This window comes from Pipistrellus hanaki (assembly GCF_964339955.1).
Source record: "Pipistrellus hanaki genome assembly, chromosome: 5".
Taxonomy (NCBI): domain Eukaryota; kingdom Metazoa; phylum Chordata; class Mammalia; order Chiroptera; family Vespertilionidae; genus Pipistrellus; species Pipistrellus hanaki.
This window is the reverse complement of record NC_140507.1, coordinates 81,426,056-81,449,754: the sequence shown is the minus strand read 5'-3', so window position 1 is coordinate 81,449,754 and position 23,699 is coordinate 81,426,056. Positions and strand designations below refer to the sequence as shown.

General features: G+C 49.9%; 3 protein-coding genes across 3 annotated transcripts in view; 2 read left to right on the top strand and 1 right to left on the bottom strand.

Annotated features, from left to right (window-relative positions):
* LRRC25 (leucine rich repeat containing 25) overlaps positions 1-2,845 on the top strand; it is a 5,036-nt gene extending 2,191 nt beyond the window's left edge. The window contains exon 3 of the mRNA XM_084884728.1: positions 2,037-2,845. Within this exon, the coding sequence (XP_084740854.1) occupies positions 2,037-2,172 (136 nt within the window). The 3' untranslated portion in view covers positions 2,173-2,845. The remainder of the gene's footprint in view (positions 1-2,036) is intronic.
* An 888-nt stretch (positions 2,846-3,733) lies between these two features.
* On the bottom strand, positions 3,734-6,120 carry GDF15 (growth differentiation factor 15). Its single transcript, XM_084884741.1, has 2 exons — positions 5,802-6,120; positions 3,734-4,646 (listed from the first exon to the last, which is right to left on the bottom strand). The coding sequence occupies exons 1-2, from the start codon at positions 6,046-6,048 to the stop codon at positions 3,994-3,996; spliced, it is 900 nt and encodes a 299-aa protein (XP_084740867.1). The 5' UTR covers positions 6,049-6,120; the 3' UTR covers positions 3,734-3,993.
* A 12,323-nt stretch (positions 6,121-18,443) lies between these two features.
* On the top strand, positions 18,444-18,710 carry LOC311623387 (LYR motif-containing protein 4-like; the record flags this gene model as incomplete). Its single annotated transcript, XM_084885379.1, has 1 exon — positions 18,444-18,710. The coding sequence occupies one exon, from the start codon at positions 18,444-18,446 to the stop codon at positions 18,708-18,710; it is 267 nt and encodes an 88-aa protein (XP_084741505.1).
* Positions 18,711-23,699: the final 4,989 nt, after the last annotated feature.

Sequence of the window (23,699 nt, the reverse complement as noted above, 5' to 3'; positions counted from 1 at the left end):
CAGGGTTCGAGTCCCAGCTCTGCCTCTTGCAGGCCGTGTGATCCGGAGCCATTAGCTTTTCCCCCTCCGGGTCTCAGTTCCTCATCGGTAAAACGGGGATAACAGGAATCCCACCTTATGGAGGAATAAGTGATCCCCTGTGGATGGGACAGACTCCCTCCATGACCTACAAACCCAGTTTCTGGCTGCCCAGGACAGGGAGAGAGGAGGCAAGGGCTCCAAGCAGACGGGGGCTCTGAGGTGCCAGTCCACAGCCTGGGTGCAGATTTCTTGTGACCCCGCGCTGCCTCTGAACCACTAGCTCCGTCTCTGTGTCAGGGGGACCGCCCTCCCCCCTCTCCCTTGGACACTGAGAGATGCTAAGAAAGATGTCTGTCCATCTCCCCTGTACAAAGCCCCAATGTCTCTAGGTCAGGCTGGGGTTAGGTGGGTTCAACTTCTCCAGGCTGGACGAGAAGTGGATGGGATCTCAGAAACAAATGTCAGCGGGTGGGAGAGAACAGAGAAACTGCTGTCAAAGGGTTTGGGGACAGCAAAACATGAGCGCTGCGGCTGAGGGGGTGGGAGGATACAAGCCGGAAGGGAACAGGGTCCTGGCGGAGTCTGGAGGGTGAGGTCCAGTTCGGGGGTGCGGTGGGGAAGCAATGGGACTCTATTGATGAGAAATTAGAGAATATGCAAAGCAGATGAAAACACAGCTTAAAAGCAGAAGTGGGCTGCGGAAGGGATTTGAGGGAACTAGACTTGCTAAAGCAGCTTAGCTCTGCCTGTTGCTTCCCTCTGCTTCCCTGTCCCTACGGGCTCAGGGCCAGTCTCTTCCAAAAACATTTAGGATTGAATGCGTCATTCCCACTCTACGTTTTACAGATGAAGAAAGATAGGCTCTGGGAGGAAGGGAAATGACTTTCCCAAGGTCACACTGTGAGTCAGAAGCAGAGGAAGGAAACAAACTCTGACTCCCAGTCCTGTCCACGCCTGTACAACCATATATGTGTTTGGAGTAATTCATACTAAAGTGTGAGTGAGTGATAGACACCACTTACCCAACATGGCCTTTGTTACAAGAGGTCCCAGGGTGGGATTAAGATGTTCAGGAGGAAGGAAAGTTCTTCTCTGGGGGTCTTGCCTACCACAGCTAAACATTCTTAAGGAGTCATATCCTCCCTAACTAATGTATGGGTGCAGAAAGTGAGTTTCTGAGACTTATGTTTTAAAAATATATATTTATTTATTTGTTTATTTATTTATTTATTTATTTTTTAGAATGATAGATTTAGGTATTCTTTTTTTAAAAAATATATTTTATTGATTTTGTACAGAGAGGAAGGGAGAGAGATAGAGAGAAACATCGATGAGAGAGAGTCATCAATCAGCTGCCTCTTGCACACCCCCTACTGGGGATGTGCCCGCAACCAAGGTACATGCCCCTGACCGGAATCGAACCCGGGACCTTTCAGTCCCCAAGCCATTGAGCCAAACCGGTTTCGGCTACCTGTGGCACACCCCCTACTGGGGATGTACCCACAACCAAAGTACATGCCCTTGACCAGAATCAAACCTGGGACCCTTGAGTCCACAGGCCGATGCTCTATCCACCGAGCCAAACCGCTTAGGGCCTTATTTTTATTTTGTGGTCACAAAGTCTGCTGCTTCAGGGACCATGGAAACATTGCCAGTTCCAGCCACTTAAGTTTATGGGGCTGATGTGACCAGAGCTAGCAATTTTTCCAGAAGGAACTGAAGGCTAGATTTTAATGTAAAAATAAAACAAAAAACAGACAACACCTCAACTTTAAGGAAGAAAAAAAAAAAAAAAAGCTACACTGGCCCCAAGTCCTCAGACCTCAGCACTATGTGCTGAATCCGCAGAACCTTCCCTGACTCACTGCCCCTGACTTCCTTTTCTGGGAGAAAGTTGCTAGGCTGGGAGAACGTGTCCCTGGCTTCAGTTTCTTCACATGTAAATGAGGAGAGGAGGGAACTTCCAAGCCTCCCCCCCAGAGCCCTCCTTCCTACCCCGCTGTCTGTCCCCACAGGCCTCACCCTTCAGAGGACACCGACTGCTACATGAACTACGAGGACCCCCGCCGGGCCTCCCAGCCCGTCTACGGCAACCTGCAGTACCCCGACCAGGCCCCCGCGGCCGAAGATGAGTACGTGATCGGGCACTGAGCCGGAACTCCAGCCTGCCCCCTTCCAGATCTCCCCTGGCCTCAGTCTCCCAGCCTGAGGAATGGGGACCGGGAAGAACTGTCTTTGCAAGCCCCCTCCCCAGCTCCTGCTCTGCTCTTCAGACCCCTGAAGAGGAGACTCCAACACAGACACAGGGGTTCGCGATGTCGACTCCATTGTCACCTTCCTCTCGGTGTACAGGTGGTGCTCAATAAACACTGTGAGGCCGAAACCGTTTTGGCTCAGGGGATAGAGTATCAGCCTGCGGACTCAAGGGTCTCAGGTTCGATTCCGGTCAAGGGCATGTACCTGGGTTGGGAGCACATCCCCAGTGGGGGGTTTGTAGGAGGCAGCTGATCGATGTTTCTCTCTCGTCGATGTTTCTAACTCTCTGTCCCTCTCTCTTCCTCTCTGTAAAAAATAAAATATATTAAAAAATAAATAAATAAATAAATAAATAAAAATAAACACTGTGAGGCTGGTGGGATTGCTGGCTCAGAGGGAGAAGGTTCCTGTCAGTGATTTCCTGAACTCTCAAGATTAGATCTCTGGAGACTCCTGAATTTCTCCCTAGCCCCTCCCCGCTGTCCCTCCCAGGTCCCCTCCCAGGTCCCTGGCATCCAGACTCAGCCCCCAGGGCAGCCCACGCCAGCCCCAGACGGATTTATGTAACTCATGAATCAGGACTGTGTCCTCCCCTGCTCACACACCCTCTCTGGCTCCCCATTGTCCCTGGGTCCGCAGTCTGGTAATTTGAGGACAGTATGACCCAGCCTTATCTACCTCACTGCCTCTCCCATCCCTCTGCCCTCTGGTCTGGGCCTCATCACCAGCTAGCCCCCTCCCTGCTGAACCTTTCATTTTCCTAAGCCATTTACCTATGCCACTCCTTTTGCCCAGAATGCCACCCCTTCCTCTTTTTCTTACTCGTAAACACCCTAAGAGTTGCAGAACTGTGGCTGGGGCGTCAGGAGGTAAGAATTCAAGTCCTAACTCTGCCATTAATTCCACATGTCTCGTTCCCCACATCTGTAAAATGCAGTGTTAGAACTGGTCTCTCGGTCCGTGTTTTATTTAAAATGTTCTTTTTTATTGATTTTAGAGAGGAAGAGGGTGAGATAGAAACATCAATGATGAGAGAGGATCATTGATCGACTGACTCCTGCACAGGGGGTGTGCCCTGACCAGGAATCAAACCATGACCCCCTAGCTCATAGGTCAATGCCCAACCACGGAGCCACACTAGCTGGGCTCTAAGTCTGTTTAGCTCTAATACACTGATATCTTAACTCATCCAGAAACAGGAGTACTGAGAGATGAGGAGAGAGAGGGAAACTGAGACCCAGAGAAATGGAGCTAGACAAGTGTGGAGACAGGGATGTCCCAGGGGCCCTCGAAGGGTTGCCAGCACCATCCCATTGCCTGTCAGCTGCAAGAACGCCCTGCTGCCCATTCACCGAACCTTCTGCTCACCCCTATCGTAGGTCCCTGTGGGAACTGAGGCCAGGGAGGGGCAGGCTCTTCCCAAGGTCCCCCGATCAGGCATCACAGGAGTCAGGTCTGACAGATTCATTTTTATTACCACAGTTTAAATAAATGTACACCCTGGATCAGCCCTCCCCAGCTCTCTGGCCCTCAGGCCAGTCACCCCAATAAATTAATAATAAATATCAACTTATAAAAACGTTTTTTGGCGGCAGGCCGCAGACAGCAATGGTTGCCATTGCATTATTTCGGGTCCCACTAGCCCATTCCATGCGACAGGCCCGGACTGAGGTCGCCTCCACTGAGCACGGGCCGTGGATGGAGGTCCAGGTCGGCTCACACGCAGTGGCAGTCGCTGGCCACGAGATCGTCGAAGGGCGTGAGGGACACGCGGCCCTCGCTGTCCCGGTGCAGCAGCACCACCGGCTCGTAGCTGGCGGGCACGCAGCAGGGCGCGGGCACGCCCTCGGGCTTCCGTCGGTGCAGGCGCGCCAGCATCTGCGCATGTCTGCTGGCCGGCCGGAACTGGCTCGGGCACGCGCCGCTGCACATGCGCACATCCAGCTCGCGCGGCGCCACGACCCAGTCGGCCCAGCCCAGGTCCTCCAGCGACGCGCGCAGGCTCCGCAGGCGGCAGCAGCGGCCCTCGCCGAGCGGGCAGCCGTCCGGGGCGCGCGCATGCGTGCTGCGGCGCCCCCTGCCGGCGCGTGGCCGCCAGTGCAGCTCCAGCCGCAGCCCCGCCGCAGTCGATGCCGCCGCCCGCAACCGATCAGGCTGCGGCAGCCAGTTCAGATGCAGGGCGGGCTCCCGGGAGACGCCGCCGAAGCCGATCTGACGCTGCAGCGGCCGCGTCACAGCCCACGTGCGCGACTCCGTTGGGGAGGACAGCCTGAGCAGGGCCCGATGCAGGCGGGAGGCTGCGGGGAGCCCCTTAGACAGGTTGGCCCTGGGGATGCCCAGGTGCAGGCGGCCGCCTGGTCCAAGTCTCACTGTGGGAGAGAGAGAGAGAGGAAGGCCAGTCACCCACGGGCCTACATTTCCTCCCACAGGCCAGGTGGATCCCACCTCAGGGCCATGGCATAAACCCCTTCCTCCATCAGCCACACTCTTTCCCTGAATCCCTCCAACCTTCTTAAAACAGTACCAGCCTATTTTATTTGGTAGGGATTTGTCTGCCTGGTCACCACCGTGCATGGCACACGGTAGGTGCTTAGTCAGATGCTGGTTCCGCCTCCTCCTGGCAGTCAAAGGCATTTTTGTTGAAGACCTACTATGTGCCTGGGGCTAGGGTTTCAGCAACCAGACTCTGTTTTCAACTCCTTGGGTCTCGGTTTCCCACCTGAGAAAGGAAGGGTACCGGGCTCCCCAGGATTCGCAGACCCCCAGGCTGGGGCAGGTGTTGGGGCTACTGCAGAGACTGGCGTTGGAGTTGCTGCATGAGCCCCACCGGTGTGTTAGACTGAAAGGTTTACCTGGAGTCTCAGCACCAGTGGGATTAGGGCAGGATAAAACCAGTTCTAGTTTGACACCCTCTCCCCACCCCCTCCCGGTTCCAGCGCAGGCCAGATCTTCGTTTGCCCTCTCCACCTCCCGGAGTCCCCTTGGAGGGCGCGGAAATAGTCCCCTCCTTCTTTCAGGGCACCTGTCATGTGCGGCTTTAGCAGTGCCTTGCAGCCAGATTGCATCAGATTCAGATCCAGAGTGGATCCTCCCCCTCTTTGTGCACTAAGCCCCTCCTGCTCCCCTTCCCACCCCCCTGCCCCTGCATCCATCCTGTTGGATCCCACCCACCCTCAGCCCCAGCTACACTCAAGGACAGGGACCACGCACCCTGCCAGACCTCATCTCAGGGCTCTCCAGGCTGGGCGAGCCTTCAGGAGAGTCGCTGGCTTCTCTCTGCCTCAGTTTCCCCATCTGCTACCCGAGGAGATGCAATCCTCCTCTCCCACGCTGGCTAAGCCTCTCTTGTCCCAACGCAAACAGGGACGCTAGCTCCCCAGTCAGCCCGGAGGAGGGACGTGTTTGTCCGGCTCACAGATGGGGAAACTGAGGCTCAGCATGATGCTGTATAACTCAGAACCTCTGGTTAGATGATAGAAGCTGCTTGGGTGTGTGTGAGGGGGTGTATTTGAGGTTTCACTCACGCTTTGGGGTGAGAATCTGGACGTGAGAGGCAGGGATGAGGTCGGGGTTCGAGTCCTCCCAGGTCTGGTTTGCTCGAAGCCTGGTCAGCAAATCTTCGTAGCGTTTCCTCAGCTCCTGGAGTCTGGAGCTGTTCGGACTGGCGTGCGCGTGTGAGGGTCCCGGGACGGCCTGGAGGTGCTCCTGGGCCAGGGAGAGGGTGACTCCGCTCGGCAGCCCGGAGAGCGCCAGCAGCATCAGCAGCAGCATCGCAGGGCGGCGGCGGGCGGGCCTGCCCGGGCAGAGCCCTGCTCCTGTGCTCTGAGCTGTGACTGACCGGACGCTGCTGCCAGACTTTATATCCCCCGGACTTTGTCCGCCCCCGCCCGCCCGGTCCCGCCGGCACAGTAAACACTCCCGGGACCACAGCTGGGCAGGGTCTGTGGCTGCCTCTCTGGGGGAGAAGCTTGAGGGGGGTGCTCCTGGGGAAGCTGGGGCCCAGGAGTGCCTCTGAGACGTCTGTGAAATGGGGGCATCATCCCAGGTTGGTGGGCTGATGGGAAAATAGATTTTCTCAAAACACACACAGACACACACACACAAAAAAACCCTCAACATTATTATGTGCTAAACTCCACAGCAAGAGCTTACGAAGTGGCCTTCTTTCCTGATGGTGTCTCCTCTCTTCCCTCTCTGGTTAGAACCAAAGGCTGAATATATATGGAAAAACAAAGCGGCCATAGCTGGTTCGGCTCAGTGGATAGAGCACAAGTCTGTGGACTGACGAGTCTGGGTTCAATTCCAGTCAAGGGCACATGCCTGGGTTGCGGGCTTGGTCCCCAATAAGGGGGCATGCAGGAGGCAGCAAATAAATGACTCTCATCATTGATGTTTCTATCTCTCCCTCTCCCTTCCTCTCTGAAATAAAAAAAAAATATTTTAAAAAAAGAAATAAAAAGCAGAGGAGAAAGGGCCAAAAAGAGCCAGAAAGTGTTACCTGGGCAAGTCATTTCTCTCCATCACACCCCTGTTCATTTGGGAAGCAAGGACCGAGTCTTTCACTGGGGACAAGGTTACATGATGTATAAAGGACATGGCAAGCATATAGTAGGTGCTTCCTATACTGGGTATTTTTGGCACTTACTCACCCTCATCTAGGAAACTCCTACTCATTCTTCAAAACCCTACTCAAAAAGCCCCTCCTCCATTCATTCCTCCAACCCAAGCCTGACCCCCCAGCACTGGCAGTGTTGACTTTGTCTGCCCCAGACTTGGGGGTTCCTGGAAGATTTGGGCAGGGATAAAGCCACTCTGGACACCAGTTCCCTGGCTGGCCCAGAGAGTAGGTGACAGAGAATTGGAGGGCTGCCCTTTAGGGCAGGGAGGGCTGGTGTTGGGTCCAGCCACCAGATGGTGAAGGGGCAGAAGGTGCCCCAGGAACACCCTTCCTCCTGGGTCACCCAGAGCTTTTTCCGCTGCTCAAGACTCCTGGCCCCAGGCAACCGGCCCCTGTGCTGCGGGGAGGGTGGGCAGCAGTGTGAGACAGATGGTAGGAATGTGATGCGTATGATAGGAGTGTGCAGACAAGAAGTACAAGGATCAATGGGGGCCACACAGCACATACCCACCAGCTGTGCTAGGCCAGCCAAGCCTAGGCCCCCCCCCATACCCCCTCGCACCCCCCTGAGTCAGCCTCAGCTCTGTGCAGTGGAATTATACCAGGCCATAGGAGAGTCCTGAGGTCCCTGTGACCTCCCAGGTAAGCTGTAGGGGCTTAGCAAACACATGTGCTCACCCTAACATCCTGACTGCAGGAGGCTGGGCGTCTTGCCCCACCAGCTTGGCACAAAGCAAGTACTCAATAGAGGATGTAGGGATGACTAAGCACGGAGCTAGGGCTCCCTCCCCCCACACACACCAGCAGAGGCGGGGCCCCAGGGTTACTCCAGAGTGCTGAGTCACCCTCACATGGCAGGGCAAGGTCAGCAGGGGGCAGAGAGAGCCACGCATGGGGTGCTGTCCAAGGTGGCAGCCTGCAGATGAATAATGAATGGTGAGATCGCAGCCTTCGCTGGACTCCAGGCGGCAGCCACCATTCATTTCCATGAATGGATAAGAGAACCAGACCCCGGGGCACAAGAAGGCACATAGGTTTTAGGAGGTGACTCCGCAATGGGGACTCACACATGTCTGGCTTTCTACTGGCTATTTCCAGGCCTGGGATGAGACTCTGAAGTCTCTCCCCCTTCTCCCCTGTCTATTTGTGGTTTTCCCTAAATATAAAAGCTTCCAAGGGTTTGGCCTGATCCAGACCCATCAGCCTCGACAGCTGTCAGCTCCAGAGGAGCCATTCTGTGTTCACATTCCCGCCCCTCCTCTCGCTGATACTTGGCACAAGGGGCTTCAACCAGCAGAGCCTCAGCTTCCCCATTTGTAAAAGGCGGTCGCCCTCGCTGGTTTGGCTCAATGGACAGAGTGGGGGCCTGCGGACTAAAGGGTCCCGGGTTCGATTCCGGTCAGGGGCACATCCCTGGGTTATGGGCTCGGTCCCCAGTAGCGGGTGTGCAGGAGGCAGGAAATACATGATTCTCTCTCATCGTTGATGTTTCTATCTCCTTCTCCTTTCCTCTCTGAAATCAATAAAAATATTAAAGCCGAAACTGGTTTGGCTCAGTGGATAGATAGAGCGTCGGCATGCGGACTAAAGGGTCCCAGGTTCGATTCCGGTCAAGGGCATGTATCTTGGTTGCGGGCACATCCCCAGTGTGGGGTGTGCAGGAGGCAGCTGATTGGTGTTTCCCTCTCATCAATGTTTCTAACTTTATGTCCCTCTCTCTTTCTCTCCGTAAAAAATCAATAAAATGTATATATTTTTAAAAGAATCGACAGCCAGACGAAAAGATGGACAGGACAAGGTGTGGGAAAGGGCCATGGGGTGCACCGCCCTCCCAGCACCTCCTCGTGTTCACCAGCCTGGAGGCTCTGGGAACCCCATCACCCGGGGTTTTATGGAGGCTTCATGACGCAGGCATGGTTGGTTAAGTCATTGGCCATTGGTGATTGGTTCAACCTCCAGTGCCTCTCCTCTCCCCTCCCCAGATGTCAGGGGTGGGCCTGAAACTTCTAACCTTGCTGCTGGCTCCACTGGCCACCAGCCCATCCTTAGTTTTGTGTTTATATTAACACATTGAGGGCGGATCACGAGCATTCTCGTGTTTTCATATTGCAGAGTTTTACATAAATATTAAAAACACACCTTAGAATTAAATACCCATTGCATTTTTAAAAAATATATTTTTATTGATTTTTTTTACAGAGAGGAAGGTAGAGGGATAGAGAGCTAGAAACATCAATGAGAGAGAAACATCGATCAGCTGCCTCCAGCACAGCCCCCACCAGGGATGTGCCCGCAAACCAAGGCACATGCCCCTGACCGGAATCGAACCTGGGACCTTTCAGTCCGCAGGCTGATGCTCTATCCACTGAGCCAAACCGGTTTCAGCCCCATTGCATTTTGAAGTTATTTATCACATGTCCTTACAAGCTAATATCTTTTTGAAGTATGATACTTGGTACAATAAAATGTTTTTTGTACTCGTTCAATAGAAACTTATCTGGCCGCCGGGTAAAGCTAGAAATAAAACTACTGGTGTGCAATGTGTTAACATAGAAAAGACACCTTTCTCAGATCCCAGGTTCGATTCCGGTCAAGGGCATGTACCTTGGTTGTGGGCACATCCCCAGTACAGGGTGTGCAAGAGGCAGCTAGTCGATGATTCTCTCTCATCGATGTTTCTCACTCTCTAGCCCTCTCTCTTCCTCTCTGTAAAAAATCAATAAAATATATTTAAAAAAAAGAAAAGAAAAGAAAAGACACCTTTCTCACCCTCCTCACAGGAAACTGCCGGGGGTTAGGAGCTCAGGACCAGGACTGGGGTGGGAGACCAGACATGTATTTCATACTGTAAGTCACAATATTTTTGCCAGTGAAAATGGTTTCTTGTGGTGTGGTGAGAAAGGAATTTCAAAGCACACAGAGTAGCAAGACTTATTGGGGTGAAGGGCAATAAGATGCCCTCCAGGATGTAGAGGGCAGGCAGGCTCTATAGCAACTGTCCAGAGATTCCTGATAATCCTCCATATTTTGAGAGAGAGAGAGAGAGAGAGAGAGAAAGAGAGAGAGAGAGAAGTGTGAGAGGGCTGGGATTTGAACCTGCAAACTAGGTATGTTCTCTGACTGGGAATCGAACCCACAACCTTCTGGTGCCCGGGACTATGTTCCTACCAACTGAGCCACCTGGCCAGGGCCTCCATCTATTTCCTCGGTTTGAGGGAATGAGCAGGTTCTTTCAAACCGTCCAACCTTCTTCCTGATTCTTCATGGGCTTGTGCTGGGCCCTCCCCGGGACCAGTCCCTTCCTGGACCTTCCAAAGTTCTTCGCTCTCACCCAAAGCCATCCTTTCCCCGATTTTCCCAGGCTGCACTCCACCCCTTTACGTCCCCACGTTGGCTCCACTGCCCCCCCCCCTCCCCCCCCAGTTCTGCTGCCTCATTGTCTGGTGTTTACTGTGCGTGTGCTGCCTCCCTGTGCCATCCAGGTTTCTGCTGTGCATGCGCCTCGCGAAGGAGTTTTCTTGCAGCTTTATCCCGCCCCTGGGCGATCCTGGCTCACGACGGGGGGCGGGAGCATCTTCCTGCCTGGGTGGGGTTAGATCCCTGAATCTGGAGGGTGTGGCCGTCCCCCGGGGAGCCTGTGAACCCTGGCTTCCTAGTGAATAGGCTTAATGTCCAATTCAGCTCCCCAGCGCTGGTTTAGTGTCTGATTCCATTTGCTCCCTTCCTTTATTAACACTAACTAGCTACATATGCTAACAATGTCACACATATAACTGGTGTGGCTCAGTGGGTTGAGCATTGTTTCGTGCATGGAGAGGTCACAGGTTCAATTCCTGGTCAGGGGACATGCCTGGGTTGTGGGCTCAGTGCAGGCAGGAGGCAGCCAATCCATATTTCTCTCTCTCCCTCTCCCCTCCTCTCTGTCTAAGCATCAGTAAAAATAGATTAAGAAAATAATTGGGATCACATACTAGGTGGCCCTTTGTGTCTGCTTCTGTCACTCAGCCTGTTTTAAAGGTTCATCCACATTGTAGCATGTGTCGGGGCTTTAACCACTTAGCAACGATGGGCCAGGGCCTATGTTTTAATATAGATCGATTTCAGAGAGGAAGGGAGAGTGAGAGACAGAAACATCAATGATGAGAAAGAATCATCGATCAGTTGCCTCCTGCGCACACACACACACACACACGTGGACCAAGCTCACAACCCAGGCATGCGCCCTGACCGAGAATCAAACCCTGAGCTCCTGGTTCATAGGTCGACGCTCAATCACTGGGCCACCCAGGCTGGGCTGTTTTACTTTTTGAAGAGTCTCCAGGATGTATCCCATGGCCTCTGCCTTTTTACTGTTAGACTTTGAGATGCAAATGCCATGAGGAAAAAGGACTAATCTTTTTTTTTAATATATATATATTTTATTGATTTTTTTTTTTACAGAGAGGAAGAGAGAGAGATAGAGAGCTAGAAACATTGATGAGAGAGAAACATTGACCAGCTGCCTCTTGCACACCCCCTACCGGGGATATGCCTGCAACCAAGGTACATGCCCTTGACCGGAATCGAACCTGGGACCTTTCAGTCCACAGACAGACGCTCTACCACTGAGCCAAACCGGTTTTGGCAAAAGGACTAATCTTCATGCTCAGCACAATGACATTCTACAATGGTATGCCCATGTGACCACCTCCCGGATGAGGTTCCAGAACATTCCCAGCCCAGGAGCACCCCTGGCTCTCTCCCATCATGCTCAGTGCCCCTGGATACCAGCCATGCCCACTTCTGTTATCATGGATGGATTTGCCTGTTTCCCAAAAATGATGTAACGGAACCAGCGGTGCTTTCCCTTCTGTTTGGTATCTTTCCCTCAGCATCTCTTCATGAGCGTTCTTTGTAACCCGTTGCGGGATCTGGCCTTTTCCTTGCTGTATAGTATTCCACTGCGGAACTGCTGACTCATGAGTCATTTAACCCAGTAATTACTGTCAATGCAAGCAATGTCCAAACCTCTAGGCAATTTTATTAATTTATTCGAGCCAAAGTGATGGCAGCTGCCAGGAGGCAAAACTCTCAAATGATTGAGAAAATGCTCAGGAGAAGGTACTTTTGCAGTTGATTTTGTACGTTACAGTCAGAGGAGGAGACGTGAGGGGGTCACATGAAATCCAATGGTGGTAGATGAGGGAGGTGAGCGGAAAGCAGGGAAATCTCTGAGGTTGGAGGAAATGAAGAAACAAATAGTTCTTTCACACTGGAGGGTGCAGGACAGTTAACAATGAACATTTTCAGCACATCCAGCCCTAACCGGTCTGGCTCAGTGGATAGTGTCGGCCTGCAGACTGAAAGGTCCCAGGTTCAATTCCAGCCAAGGGCATGTGCATTGGTTGTGGGCACGTCCCCCAGAAGGAGGTGTGCGGGAGGCAGCTGACCGATGTTTCTCTCTCACAGAGATGGCATGTTGGGAACGAGACAGCACCACGGGGCCCTGTGGTCTCCTGCTCTGGTGAGAGATGGTACTCTGGGGGGGGTCTCGCTGACCTTCCAAAGCTCTGTTATCAGAGATGCGAAAAGACAGTGGACAGGCTCAGCGAGGGTGAAGGCTGACCTTTGACAAGGAAGGCACTGGCCTGGAACATGACTTCCTGCCGTGACTCACTTTGAGTTAAGAAATTGTCGTTTCAGTCCATCCTGCGTGGTTGGTTTTGGTCTCTGGGTCTGCAGGGCCTCCCCCGAGCTTGTCAGGGTTTGTACGTGGCCCCCTCTCCATCCGCATTAGATCACTGTATTCCTGGAACTCTCTGGGGACACAGCACCGGGAGGGCCTGGGAAGTCCCTGGGGACCGGAAAGGGGGATATTGGCTCCATTTCACCAAATTCTGCATCGCTGGCAGCCAGGCCCCTCTGGTTCCCTTTGAAACATCTTTAGTTGATGACCTCACTGCCAGTCCTGTTCCAAGCTGGGCAGAGTGTGTGTGTGTGTGTGTGTGTGTGTGTGTGTGTGTGTAGGGGGGGGGGATGGGGCGGGCAGGCTGCAAGCAGCCAGCCAGCAATGAGCTCAGCGGGCCAGGACTCTGCATTCCTATTGGAGGCCAACCCAGGGTGGAGGTAAACAGAGCCAGAGGCCAGGGGTCAGGCCATTCCCTCCACCTGGCTCAGCCCCAAACCTCCCAGAATTTTCCCTCACCCCTTGGCTATAGCGAGCCTCATTAAAATGCACACAACACACAGAAACCCACTCTTAATGTTTGTTTCTCGTGACTTGAGACAAACACATTCATGGCAGGGGATCTGGAGGAGTCCAAAAGGCAAGTTATTTTAAAACCTACAAATTTGAGGGACAAGAACAGCTGTTCTATTGCCATTAAAAACAAAAATTCAGCCCTGGCCAGGTAGCTGATTAGTTCAAGTGTTGTCCCGATACATCAAGGTTTGGGTTTGATCCCGTCAGGGCACATATACTAGTGAGAAACAATGAATGAACGCATAAATAAGTGGAACAACAAGTCAACCTCTCTCTCTCTCTCTCTCTCTCTCTCTCTCTCTCTCTCTCTCTCTCAAAATAATTTAAAAAAATTTTTTTAATCCAACTAAGGAAATTTAGAGGTCTGCTTGGCTTTATTGAACGAGTTATGAATCGGGCAGCATCCACCCAGTAAACAGAAAAGTGCTCAGGGAAACTACCAAATGGGAGGCTTTTCCAGGCAGAAATGGGAGAGACAAGAACGTCCAAAGAGGGAATGATTTTCAGGCGAGACCACCTTCCCCACGGGGAAGCAGGGGGTCTCGTCAGGCAGAAAGCCTTCCTCGTGAGGCCAGGAAACTCCGGGCTGATTGGTTTAAAAGGTGGGACTTAAAGGAACGAGCCCATGTTGAGACTATTGCTTCTTTCGAACATTTCCAGTTTCTCAGCATTACCCCTCACAGGGCAGCACTGAACAGAGGAGGCTTGATTGGAGCTACAGCCTCAGTGTTTTAGAATGATATCGATTATTGTAGGCGATTGGGCAATGAGGTCTCAGCTTCAGCTGGAGGTGGGTCGGGGTACGCCTGGGCGAGTCTGGAAAGGCGGCCCCTGCTGGCAAGCTCCCATTCCTCTTTCTGTCCCAGTTTTGATGTCCATGTTCCCATAGGCCTTCCCTGCTCTCTTCAGGCGGAGGGCCTTCCTGTGCCCCGGTCCTGACCACACGGGCTGGAGTGTCTGTGTCTGGCTCTGTGCTCTTCCCCAGAACCAAGCCCAGTGTCACCACACATACCTCAAAGATACTGCAGGTTCCGTGCCAGACTGCTGCAATGAAGCAAGTCACACACATCTTTCCATTTCCCAGTGCGTTATAAAATTTATACTTAGCCCTAACCGGTTTGGCTCAGTGGGTAGAGAGCATCGGCCTGCAGACTGAGGGGTCCCGGGTTCGATTCCAGTCAAGGGCATGTATCTTGGTTGTGGGCACATCCCCAGTGGGGGGCATGCAGGGGCAGCTGATTGATGTTTCTCTCTCAAAAATGTTTCTAACTCTCTGTCCCTCTCTCTTCCTCTCTGTAAAAAATCAATAAAAATATATTTTCAAAAAATTTATGTTTATGCTATACTGTAGAGCAGTGTTTCCCAAACTTCTCTCATGATGAGAACCACCTGGTGGAGTTGTTAAACTACAGATTCCTGAATCCCAGCTAAGAAGTGCTAAACTAGAATTTTGGGGAACATATAGGTAAAATTGTATATTTAACTAGTGCTCTAAGCTTAAAAGTATACAATTTTACCTATATGTTCCCAAAAATTCTAGTTTAGCACTTCTTAGCTGGGATTTAGGAATCTGTAGTTTAACAACTCCACCAGGTGATTCTCATCATGAGAGAAGTTTGGGAAACACTGCTGTAGTATTAAGAGTGCGATAGAATTATGTCTAGAAAAAAGTACATCATCTGCTAAAACATACTATCATCTGAGCCTTCCGCAAGTTATATATATATTTTTTCCACTGGAGAAGAGTCTTGCCTTCATTCTATAAAAAAAATGCAGTATCTGTGAAATGTAATAAAATGAGATATGCCTGTATTTTCGTTTCATTTGGCTGCTGTAACCATTTTCCAAAAGCTGGATGCCTTTAAAATGACAGGAGTGTGTTCTCTCACAACCTTGAAGGCCAGGAGTTTGCAATCCAGGGTCTGCAGGGCCCTGCTCCCCCTGAAGGCTCCAGGGAGGGTCCTTCGGCCTCTACCAGCTCTTGTGGCTCCAGGCATCCTTGGCTTGTGGCTGCATCACGCCAATCTCTACCTTTGTCTTCACACGGCTTCTCCTCTTCCCTGTTCATCTCTCCTCTTCTCTCTCTAAGGATACTTATAATTAGATTTAGGGCCCACTGTAAATCCAAGAATGATTTCATTCAATATCTTTTTCTTTTTTTTTCTTTTTTTTTTTATTTTTAATAAATTTTTATTGTTCATATTATTACAAGTGTTCCTTCCCCCCGCCCCTTCCCACCCCACCCTCTGCCCTTTCCCCATTCCCCATTGTCCTCATCCATAGGTGCACAGTTTATGTTCAGTCTCTTCCCACATTCCCCTCTTCCCTTTTCCCCAAGAATCATCAGTTCACTCCCCTTCCATACCTCTGATTCTATTATATTCAACAGTTAATATTGTTCATCAGATTTTTCTTTTTAATTTCCTTGGTTTTTAGATTCACTTGTTGATAGTTACGTATTTGTTGTTCATAATTTTTATCTTTATTTACATTCTCTTCTGAAAGAACCCCCTTCAGCAATTCATATAATTCTGGTTTGGTGGTGATGAACTCTTTTAGCTTTTTTTTATTAGTGAAGCTCTTTATCTGACCTTCGATTCTGAGTGATAGCTTTGCTGGGTAGAGTATTTTTGGCTGTAGGTTCTTGCTATTCATCACCTTGAATATTTCTTGCCATTCCCGTCTGGCCTGCATGGTTTCTGTTGAGAAATCAGCTGACAATCGTATAGGTGCTCCTTTATTGGTAACCACCTGCTTAGCTCTTGCTGCTTTTAATATTCTCTCTTTGTCCTTTGCTCTTGGAATCTTAATTATTATTTGTCTTGGTGTGGTCCTCTTTGGATTCCTCTTATTTGGAGTTCTGTGTGCTTCCTGGACTTGTAAGTCCAATTCTTTCCCCAGGTGGGGGAAGTTTTCTGTCACTATTTCTTTCAGTATGTTTTCGATATCTTGCTCTCTCTCATCTTCTGGGACCCCCATAATTCTGATGTTGGATCGTTTGAAGTTGTCCCAGAGGTTTCTTACATTATCTTCAATTTTCTGGATTCTCTTGCCTTCTAGCTTCTGCAGAGGAGTGTCTTCTGGCTCTTTATGTTCCAAATCTTTGACTTGATTCTTGCGATCTTCTATTCTGTTTTTAGGACTCTGTAGAATATTTTTTATTTCAGACAATGTATTCTTTATTTCTAGTTGATCCCTTAGCATTTCTTGTTGATCCCTTTTCATATCCTCATAGGTCTCATTTATTTTATCGGCCTTTTCTAGGAGTCTCTTGAAAAACCCTATAAGTGTGGTTTTGAACTCTATATCCAGTCGCTTTTTGTCCTCCATTTCTTTCGTTTGTGATCTATTTGGTTTAGGCATTTTCGCAGGCAGCTTTCCTGATGGGGGCGGAGTTTCAGGGTGGAGCCTACAGCCTTGGCTTCCGTCAGCCCCGCCCTATGCGACTCCTGAGACTCAGGGTCCTTCAGTACTTGTTGCAAGCGCCTCTGAGAGAAAGGTGCCCTCGATTTTCGCCTGCTACCAAACAGTGTAAGCTCTCCCGCAATTGGCCCGAAACTGGGGTTCAGTTCAGTTGGAAGTGGAGTTGGAGGTGGCGTTCAGAGCAGTCTGGAGCCTGTCTCCTTCCCGCCAGGGCAGTCCTACGGCACAGCCGGCCGGCCCTTCTCTGCGCGCTGTGTGCGCGCCTCTGGGACCTCCTTTCGCTGCTTCCCCGGGTACCGCCTTACAGCCCAGCTCCCTCTGGATGAGCCTGGGTCCCCAGGGTCTGGCCTAGAACGGGGGTTCAGAGCAGTTGGGGGCCCAGCACAGTCCGAGTGTTTATCTCCTTCCCGCTACGGAACGCCAGCCAGGCACTCGGCCTCCCTCCTCTCCGGCTCCGTCCTCTCCGCGCGCTGCGTGTCTCCGTACCTTGGGCTTTTACAGCTCCTCCGCGCTTCCTTCTGGTTTTCTCCTTGCTTCTCGTTGTAGAATTTCCAGTCAGTTGACTTTCCTGTAGTTCTGGGTAATGTCCATTTTATATTTTAGTTGTATTTTATTGAAATTGTTGCGTGCGGCTGCGGCTAGGTGCCTACCCGAGCAGCCATCTTGGATTCTCCCTAAGTTTTCTCTCAATATCTTTTTCTTTCCCCCCTCACCAGAGGGTATTTTCTCCATTGAAAAAATATTTTTTTTAGAGAGTGGAAGGAAGGAGGGGGAGAGGGAGAGAGAGAAACATCAGTGTGAGAGAGACACATCAACATGTTGCCTCCTGCACACACCTCAACCAGGGCCGGAGATTGAACTTGCAACCCAGGTACATGCCCCTGACCGGGAATTGAACCCACCCACTTCGGTGCGCAGCCTGATGCTCCAACCACTGATCCACACAGGCCAGGGCTCATTCAAGATCTTTAACTTAATTCTACCTGCAAAGATTCTTTTCCAAAAGAATGTCACGTTTACATGGGCTGAGGGCTAGGGCATTAGATCCTTACAGGAAGGTGTGTGTGGTCCAGGCAAAGGCCTTGAAGCTTACAGAGACATCATGAGCAGTGTGTGGTGTGGTGGTGGGTGGGCACACCTATTCCTGCAGCAGAGTGTGGGGGAGGAGAATATATTAGGGGGACATTTTTGAGCCCCTACTGTGTGCCAGGTGCTTAAGACGCAAGCCTTACAAGACCCGATGAGCCGAAACCGGTTTGGCTCAATGGATAGAGCGTCGGCTTGGAGACTGAAAGGTCCCGGGTTCGGTTCCGGTCAAGGGCATGTACCTTGGTTGCGGGCACATCTCCAGTAGGGGGTGTGCAAGAGGCAGCTGATCGATGACTCTCTCTCGTCGATGTTTCTAACTCGCTATCTCTCTCCCTTCCTCTCTGTACAAAATCAATAAAATATATTAAAAAAAAAAAAAAAAAGAAAAAGAAAAAAAAGAAAAAAAAACAAACGGAAATTCTGGATCTGAAAAGTACAATAACTGAAATGAAAAATTCACTAGAGGAGTTCAATAGATTTGATCAGGCAGAGGGGAAAAAAATATCAACAAACCTGAAGCTAGGACAATTGAAATGATCAAGTCTGCAAACCAGGAAGAAAAACAAATGATTAGACGTTAGTCTGGCCTCCGAAGTCTGGAGCGCTGACGCAGGCTCTGTCCCCTGCGGCCCGAGGGGTGGGGGGCGCGGCTCACCCAGGCAGAGGCCAGGCAGCTGGCAAGACCAGACCGCGCTGCGTTTGAGGTCGTGCGTGGTTTCGCACAGGCTGAAACTCTGTGATCGGGTTAAACTCGGGACCTCTGCGAAGAGGACCCACTTACTTTTTCCCCCCAGAATGACAGCCTCCAGCCGCGCATTAGATCTGTACCCAGGGATGCAGAGAGAGAGCAAGCATTTCAGGGCCAACAATTACAGAACTTACGCTATAAGAAGGATAAGCCATGCCTTCAGAGGAAATAAGGATGTAAAAGATCCTGTAGAAACTCAGACGCTAGTGAATAAAGCCAAGAGAGTCCTGGAAATAATTCATCGACAGATCCATGTGGGCCAATTGTATCCGGCTGACAAGCTTATCATTGAGGATCAGAAGCCCGAGACCTAAAGACAGCCCCAGGTCCCCGGAGGTGCCGGGGCCTGTGTAGCTCCCTGCAAGTCATCACTGCCTTTGACTTGCCCCTGGCTGCCCCTCAGAGACAGTCACACCTTACAGGGCTCTCTTCCACCCGGGACCCCAACCCCCTTGGGTGCCAGGGTCCCGCATCCCAAAGGGGAGGGCTGGCTTTGTGAGGGGCCTGGGCAGGAGGCCTCAGGGCGCTGTCCGGAGTCACCCATAGGGGCCCCTTGGAGATTCACAGCTGAATAGCTGCCACTCACTTTGCCGACCCCTCTGACCAGCGTGGGCAGTGGGTCCCCCTTGGGCATGACCAGGCACCCGTCTCTGGTTTGGGGGTGCTCCCACTGGTGGTTCTTCTGGGTGCCCACTCCTGTGCTCACATGTGGCGTCTCGGCAGGGGTTGGATTGAGAGCCCCGCAGTCTGCACATGCCCTCATTGGGCGTGAGACCAGGCAGTGGTGATTCTTTTCCCGTCTGAACAGCTGTTTAAGTGGGGGAAGGTGAAGAGAGAGACTCTAGCCCCTGGAGGTCACTTGTTTGAAAGGAGAGATCATGGGGTCCCAGAAGGGCGCTGCCCTCTTCGAGGTGGGCACCTGGATTCTGAGGGCGTCTGGATGGGACGGGACAGGCTGGAGCTCCGTGAGGAGGAGCAGGGGGAGTGGCCCAGGGGCCACCCCGTGCCCTCAGTGCCCACCCGTGGGAAAGGCTTAGGTTTGTGTCATGTGTGGCATTTAAGATTAATATGTTGTCAGTGAGTAAAGCAACACTGTTTACATAAAAGCCATTTTTATAATCCTCACCAGTTAGAAGCATAAGGAAGGGACGTGAGTTTTGCATGAAGGCGCGTCAGTGAAGGGCGGGCGTCCGTTCCTGTGCGGTCTTTGCTGTTGCACGTGGGGCTGTGCCTCTGCCCGCTCCAGCACCCTGCTGTGCCCCGGGGTGGGCTGCCAGTCAGTGTGGGGCAGGAGGAAGATCTCCGGAGAGTCTGGGGAAAAAGGTTCTGTGTTCTCGGGTGGGGCTCACCCTCATATTTATGATCTTAATTTATACAGCACTCACCGTGGAGCATATGCCTGCTGTGTTGCTATGCACATAGTCCATGTCGGGGGTTGTAAATAAGTGGTTCTGTGTGTAAATAAAATAAGCCTGTTTTGGATCTCAAAAAAAATAAAAAAGAAAGAAAGAAAGAAAAGACAGAACCAGCAGGCACCATCAGCAACCACCTCCAGCACCCACTCTGTGCTCGGGATTGGGGCTGCCAACGGGCCACAGGGACCTCTTGCATCAGCTTAAAATAGCCTCCTGCTCAGCCTGCCCTGATAAGTTGAGTGAGGCTTCCGTTCTCCTGCCGCCTCAGTGAAAGGGGGGCTGTGTCTCCTTGGGTGAGAGCTGGAAAGAAGAGCTGGAGCTCACACACAATAAAGGTGTGTGTTATTGTCTCTCCTCGCCACCCACCCCTCTTTATAGCTCATCACCTCTTGTACAGGGCATTTCCAGAATTCGTTTCTTAGTCCTTGATAATAAACAGGATTGTCTCCCTAAAAAAGAAAGAAAGAAAGAAAGAAAGAAAGAAAGAAAGAAAGAAAGAAAGAAAGAAAAAAAAAAAGAGCCGAAATCGGTTTGGTTCAGTGGATAGAGCGTCGGCCTGCGGACTGAAAGGTCCCAGGTTCGATTCCGGTCAAGGGCATGTACATTGGTTGTGGGTATATCCCTGGCAGGGGGTGTGCAGGAGGCAGCTGGTCGATGTTTCTCACTCATCAATGTTTCTAGCTCTCTGTCCCTCTCCTTTCCTCTCTGTGGAAAATCAATAAAATATATTTTTTTAAAAAGAAAGAAAGAAAGAAAGAAAGAAAGAAAGAAAGAAAGAAGAGGAAAGGAAAAAAAAGAAGTTAACTGAATCCAAAAGGCCTATGGGGCACCATCCAGAGAACCAACATATACAGAGGAGGAGAGGGAGACAGAGAAAGGGAAGAAAGAATATCCTATTAAATAAAAGGGTAATATGCAAATTAACCATCACTCTGTCACAAAGATGGTGGCACCCATAGCCAAAAGATGGCGGTGCTCAGTCCTCTCAGCCCTACTGGAGTCCCCCAATCCTGGGGGGACGTAGGGGGCAGCTGCTGAGAGCTGGCAGCGTGAGCAGCCTGGCAGAATGCTTGTTTCATCACCATAGCAACAAGGCAAGCGTTCCATGCCCAGCCGCAAATGGGCCTCTGGGCCTCGGAGAGCCTCTGGGCAGCGGGCGCAGAGCAGGAGGCTCCTCTGAGAGCTACTGGTACACGGATTCATGCTCAGGGCTACTAGTTTGAAAAATAATGGCGAAAACATTTTCAAATTTGATGAAAGTTATAAATCTACACATCTAAGAAGCTCAATGAAGTCCATATAGAATATACTCCAAGAGCCTATACTGTGATACATTGGAATCAAAGTGTTGAAAGCCAAAGAGAAAGAGTGAAACTTAAAAGCAGCAGGAGAAAGCTACTCATCATGTTCAGGGACCCTCAATGAGATTAACAGTCAATTTCTCACCAGACACCTTGGAAGCCAGAAGGCAGTGGGATGACATATTTAAAGTACTGAAAGAAAAAACTGTTGATCAAGAATTCTACAGTCAGCCATACTTTTTTTTTTAAATATGCAAAAGAAATCTAGACATCCTCAGATAAATTAAAGCTGAGAGAGTGTTATCATTATATCTACCTTGCAAGAAGTGCTAAAGGGGCGAAACCGGTTTGGCTCAGTGGATAGAGTGTCAGCCTGTGGACTGAAAGGTCCCAGGTTCGATTCCGGTCACGGGCATGTACATTGGTTGCAGGCACATCCCTGGCAGGGGGTGTGCAGGAGGCGGCTGGTCAATGTTTCTCTCTCATCGACGTTTCTGGCTCTCTATCTCTCTCCCTTCCTCTCTGTAAAAAATCAATAAAATATATATATATTTTAAAAACCCTACCCCGGTAGGGGGTGTGTAGGAGGCGGCTGGTCAATGTTTCTCTCTCATCGACGTTTCTAACTCTCTGTCCCTCTCTCCTCCTCTCTGTAAAAAAGTCAATAAAATATTTAAAAAGAAGAAGAAGAAGTGCTAAAGGAGTCCTGCAGGTTGAAATGAAAGGACACTAGACAGTAACTCAAAGCTGTGTCCATATATAAACATCTATGCACCCAACAACAGAGCCCCAAAATATAGGAAGCAAACATTGAAGGGAGTTGAAGGGAGAAATAAATAGTTCTTCAGTAAGAGTCGGAGGCTTCAATACTGCACTTTTAATAACGGATAGAACATCTAAACAGAATATTAAGGACATAGAGGATTGAACTACACTATAAACCAGCTAGACCAAATAGACATTTATAGAACATCCCATGTGGCAACAGCAGAATACACATTGCTATCAAGTATTCATGGAACATCCTCTAGTATAGACCATATGTTACAGAAGAAAAAACACTCAATAAATTTTAAAAGATTTAAATTATACGAAAAATCCTCTCCCACTACAATAAAATAAAAATCAGCAAACCTTAAGATAAGACAATCAAAATTATCAAGTCTGAAAACCAGAAAGAAAAACAAATGACAAAAAGTTAACTGAGTCCAAAGGGGGACTATGGGGCACCATCCAGAAGACCAACATACATATTATGGGAATCCCAGAGGAGAAGAGAGAGACAGAAAGGGGCAGAAAGAGTATAAAATAAAGTTAGAAATTAATAGCAAAAGGAAAATTGGAATGTTCACAAATATGTGGACTTTAACAACACACTCAAACATTGAGTAAAAGAAGAAATCACAAAGGAAATCTACACTAATAAGAGAGAAATATGCAAATTGATCATACCTCCATGACACCTGCAAGCCAATCAGGAGTGAGTACCCAAATTAGCCCAACAAAGATGGCGGGTTAATTTGCATATAAAGGCGCAGAGCAAAGACTGAAGACGACTGAAGACTGAAGACCTAAGAGGCTTGGCTTCTCCGCTGCTGCCAAGAGAAGGCCTGGGTCCCAGGTGCTGGAGGAAAACTGGTGCCAGCAGCCAGGGGAAGGAAGGTTATAAAATATTTAGAGATGAATGAAAAGTAAAACACACTAAACGTTATGAATGCAGCAAAGGCAGTCAGTGCTCATAGAGAAGTTGGTAGCTATAACTTGCTACATTGAAAAAGATCTCAGCCTGGCCAGCATGGCTCAGTGGTTGAGCATTTATCTGTGAATCAGGAGGATACAGTTTGATTTCCTGTCAGGACATATGCCCATGTTGTGGGCTCAATCCTCAGTGTGGGAAGTGCAGGAGGCAGCTGATAAATGATTCTCTCTCATCATTGATGTTTCTCTCTCTCTCCCTCTCCTTTCCTCTCTGAAATCATAAAAATATTTTTAAAAATAGATCTCAGATCAATAACCTGAGGAAATGAAGAGTGGACTAAAATCGAAGCTAGCAGAAGGAAGGAAATAATGAAGATTAGAGAAAAGATCAATAAAGTATAGACTAAAGAAAACAGAATCAGCCTAAACCGATTTGGCTCAATGGATAGAGTGTTGGCTTGGGGACTGAAAGGTCCCAGGTTCGATTCCGGTCAAGGGCATGTACCTTGGTTGTGGGCATATCCCCAGTAGGGGGTGTGCAAGAGGCAGCTGATTGATGACTCTCTCTCATCGATGTTTCTAACTCTCTATCTCTCTCACTTGCTCTCTGTACAAAATCAATAAAATATATTAAAAAAAAAAAAAAAGAAAGAAAGAAAGAAAAGAAAAGAAAACAATCAAATTCCAGCATCTGCCTGGCACCTCAGATTGTGACCTTTAGGGTCTTTGCAGATATAATTCTTTTTTTAAAAAGCATTGAGTGACCTATATTCTCTTTTTTAAAGTGTTATTTTATTTTTTAAAATATATTTTTATTGATTTCAGAGAGGAAGGGAGAGGGAGAGAGAGAGAGATAGAAACTTCAATGATGAGAAAGAATCATTGATCG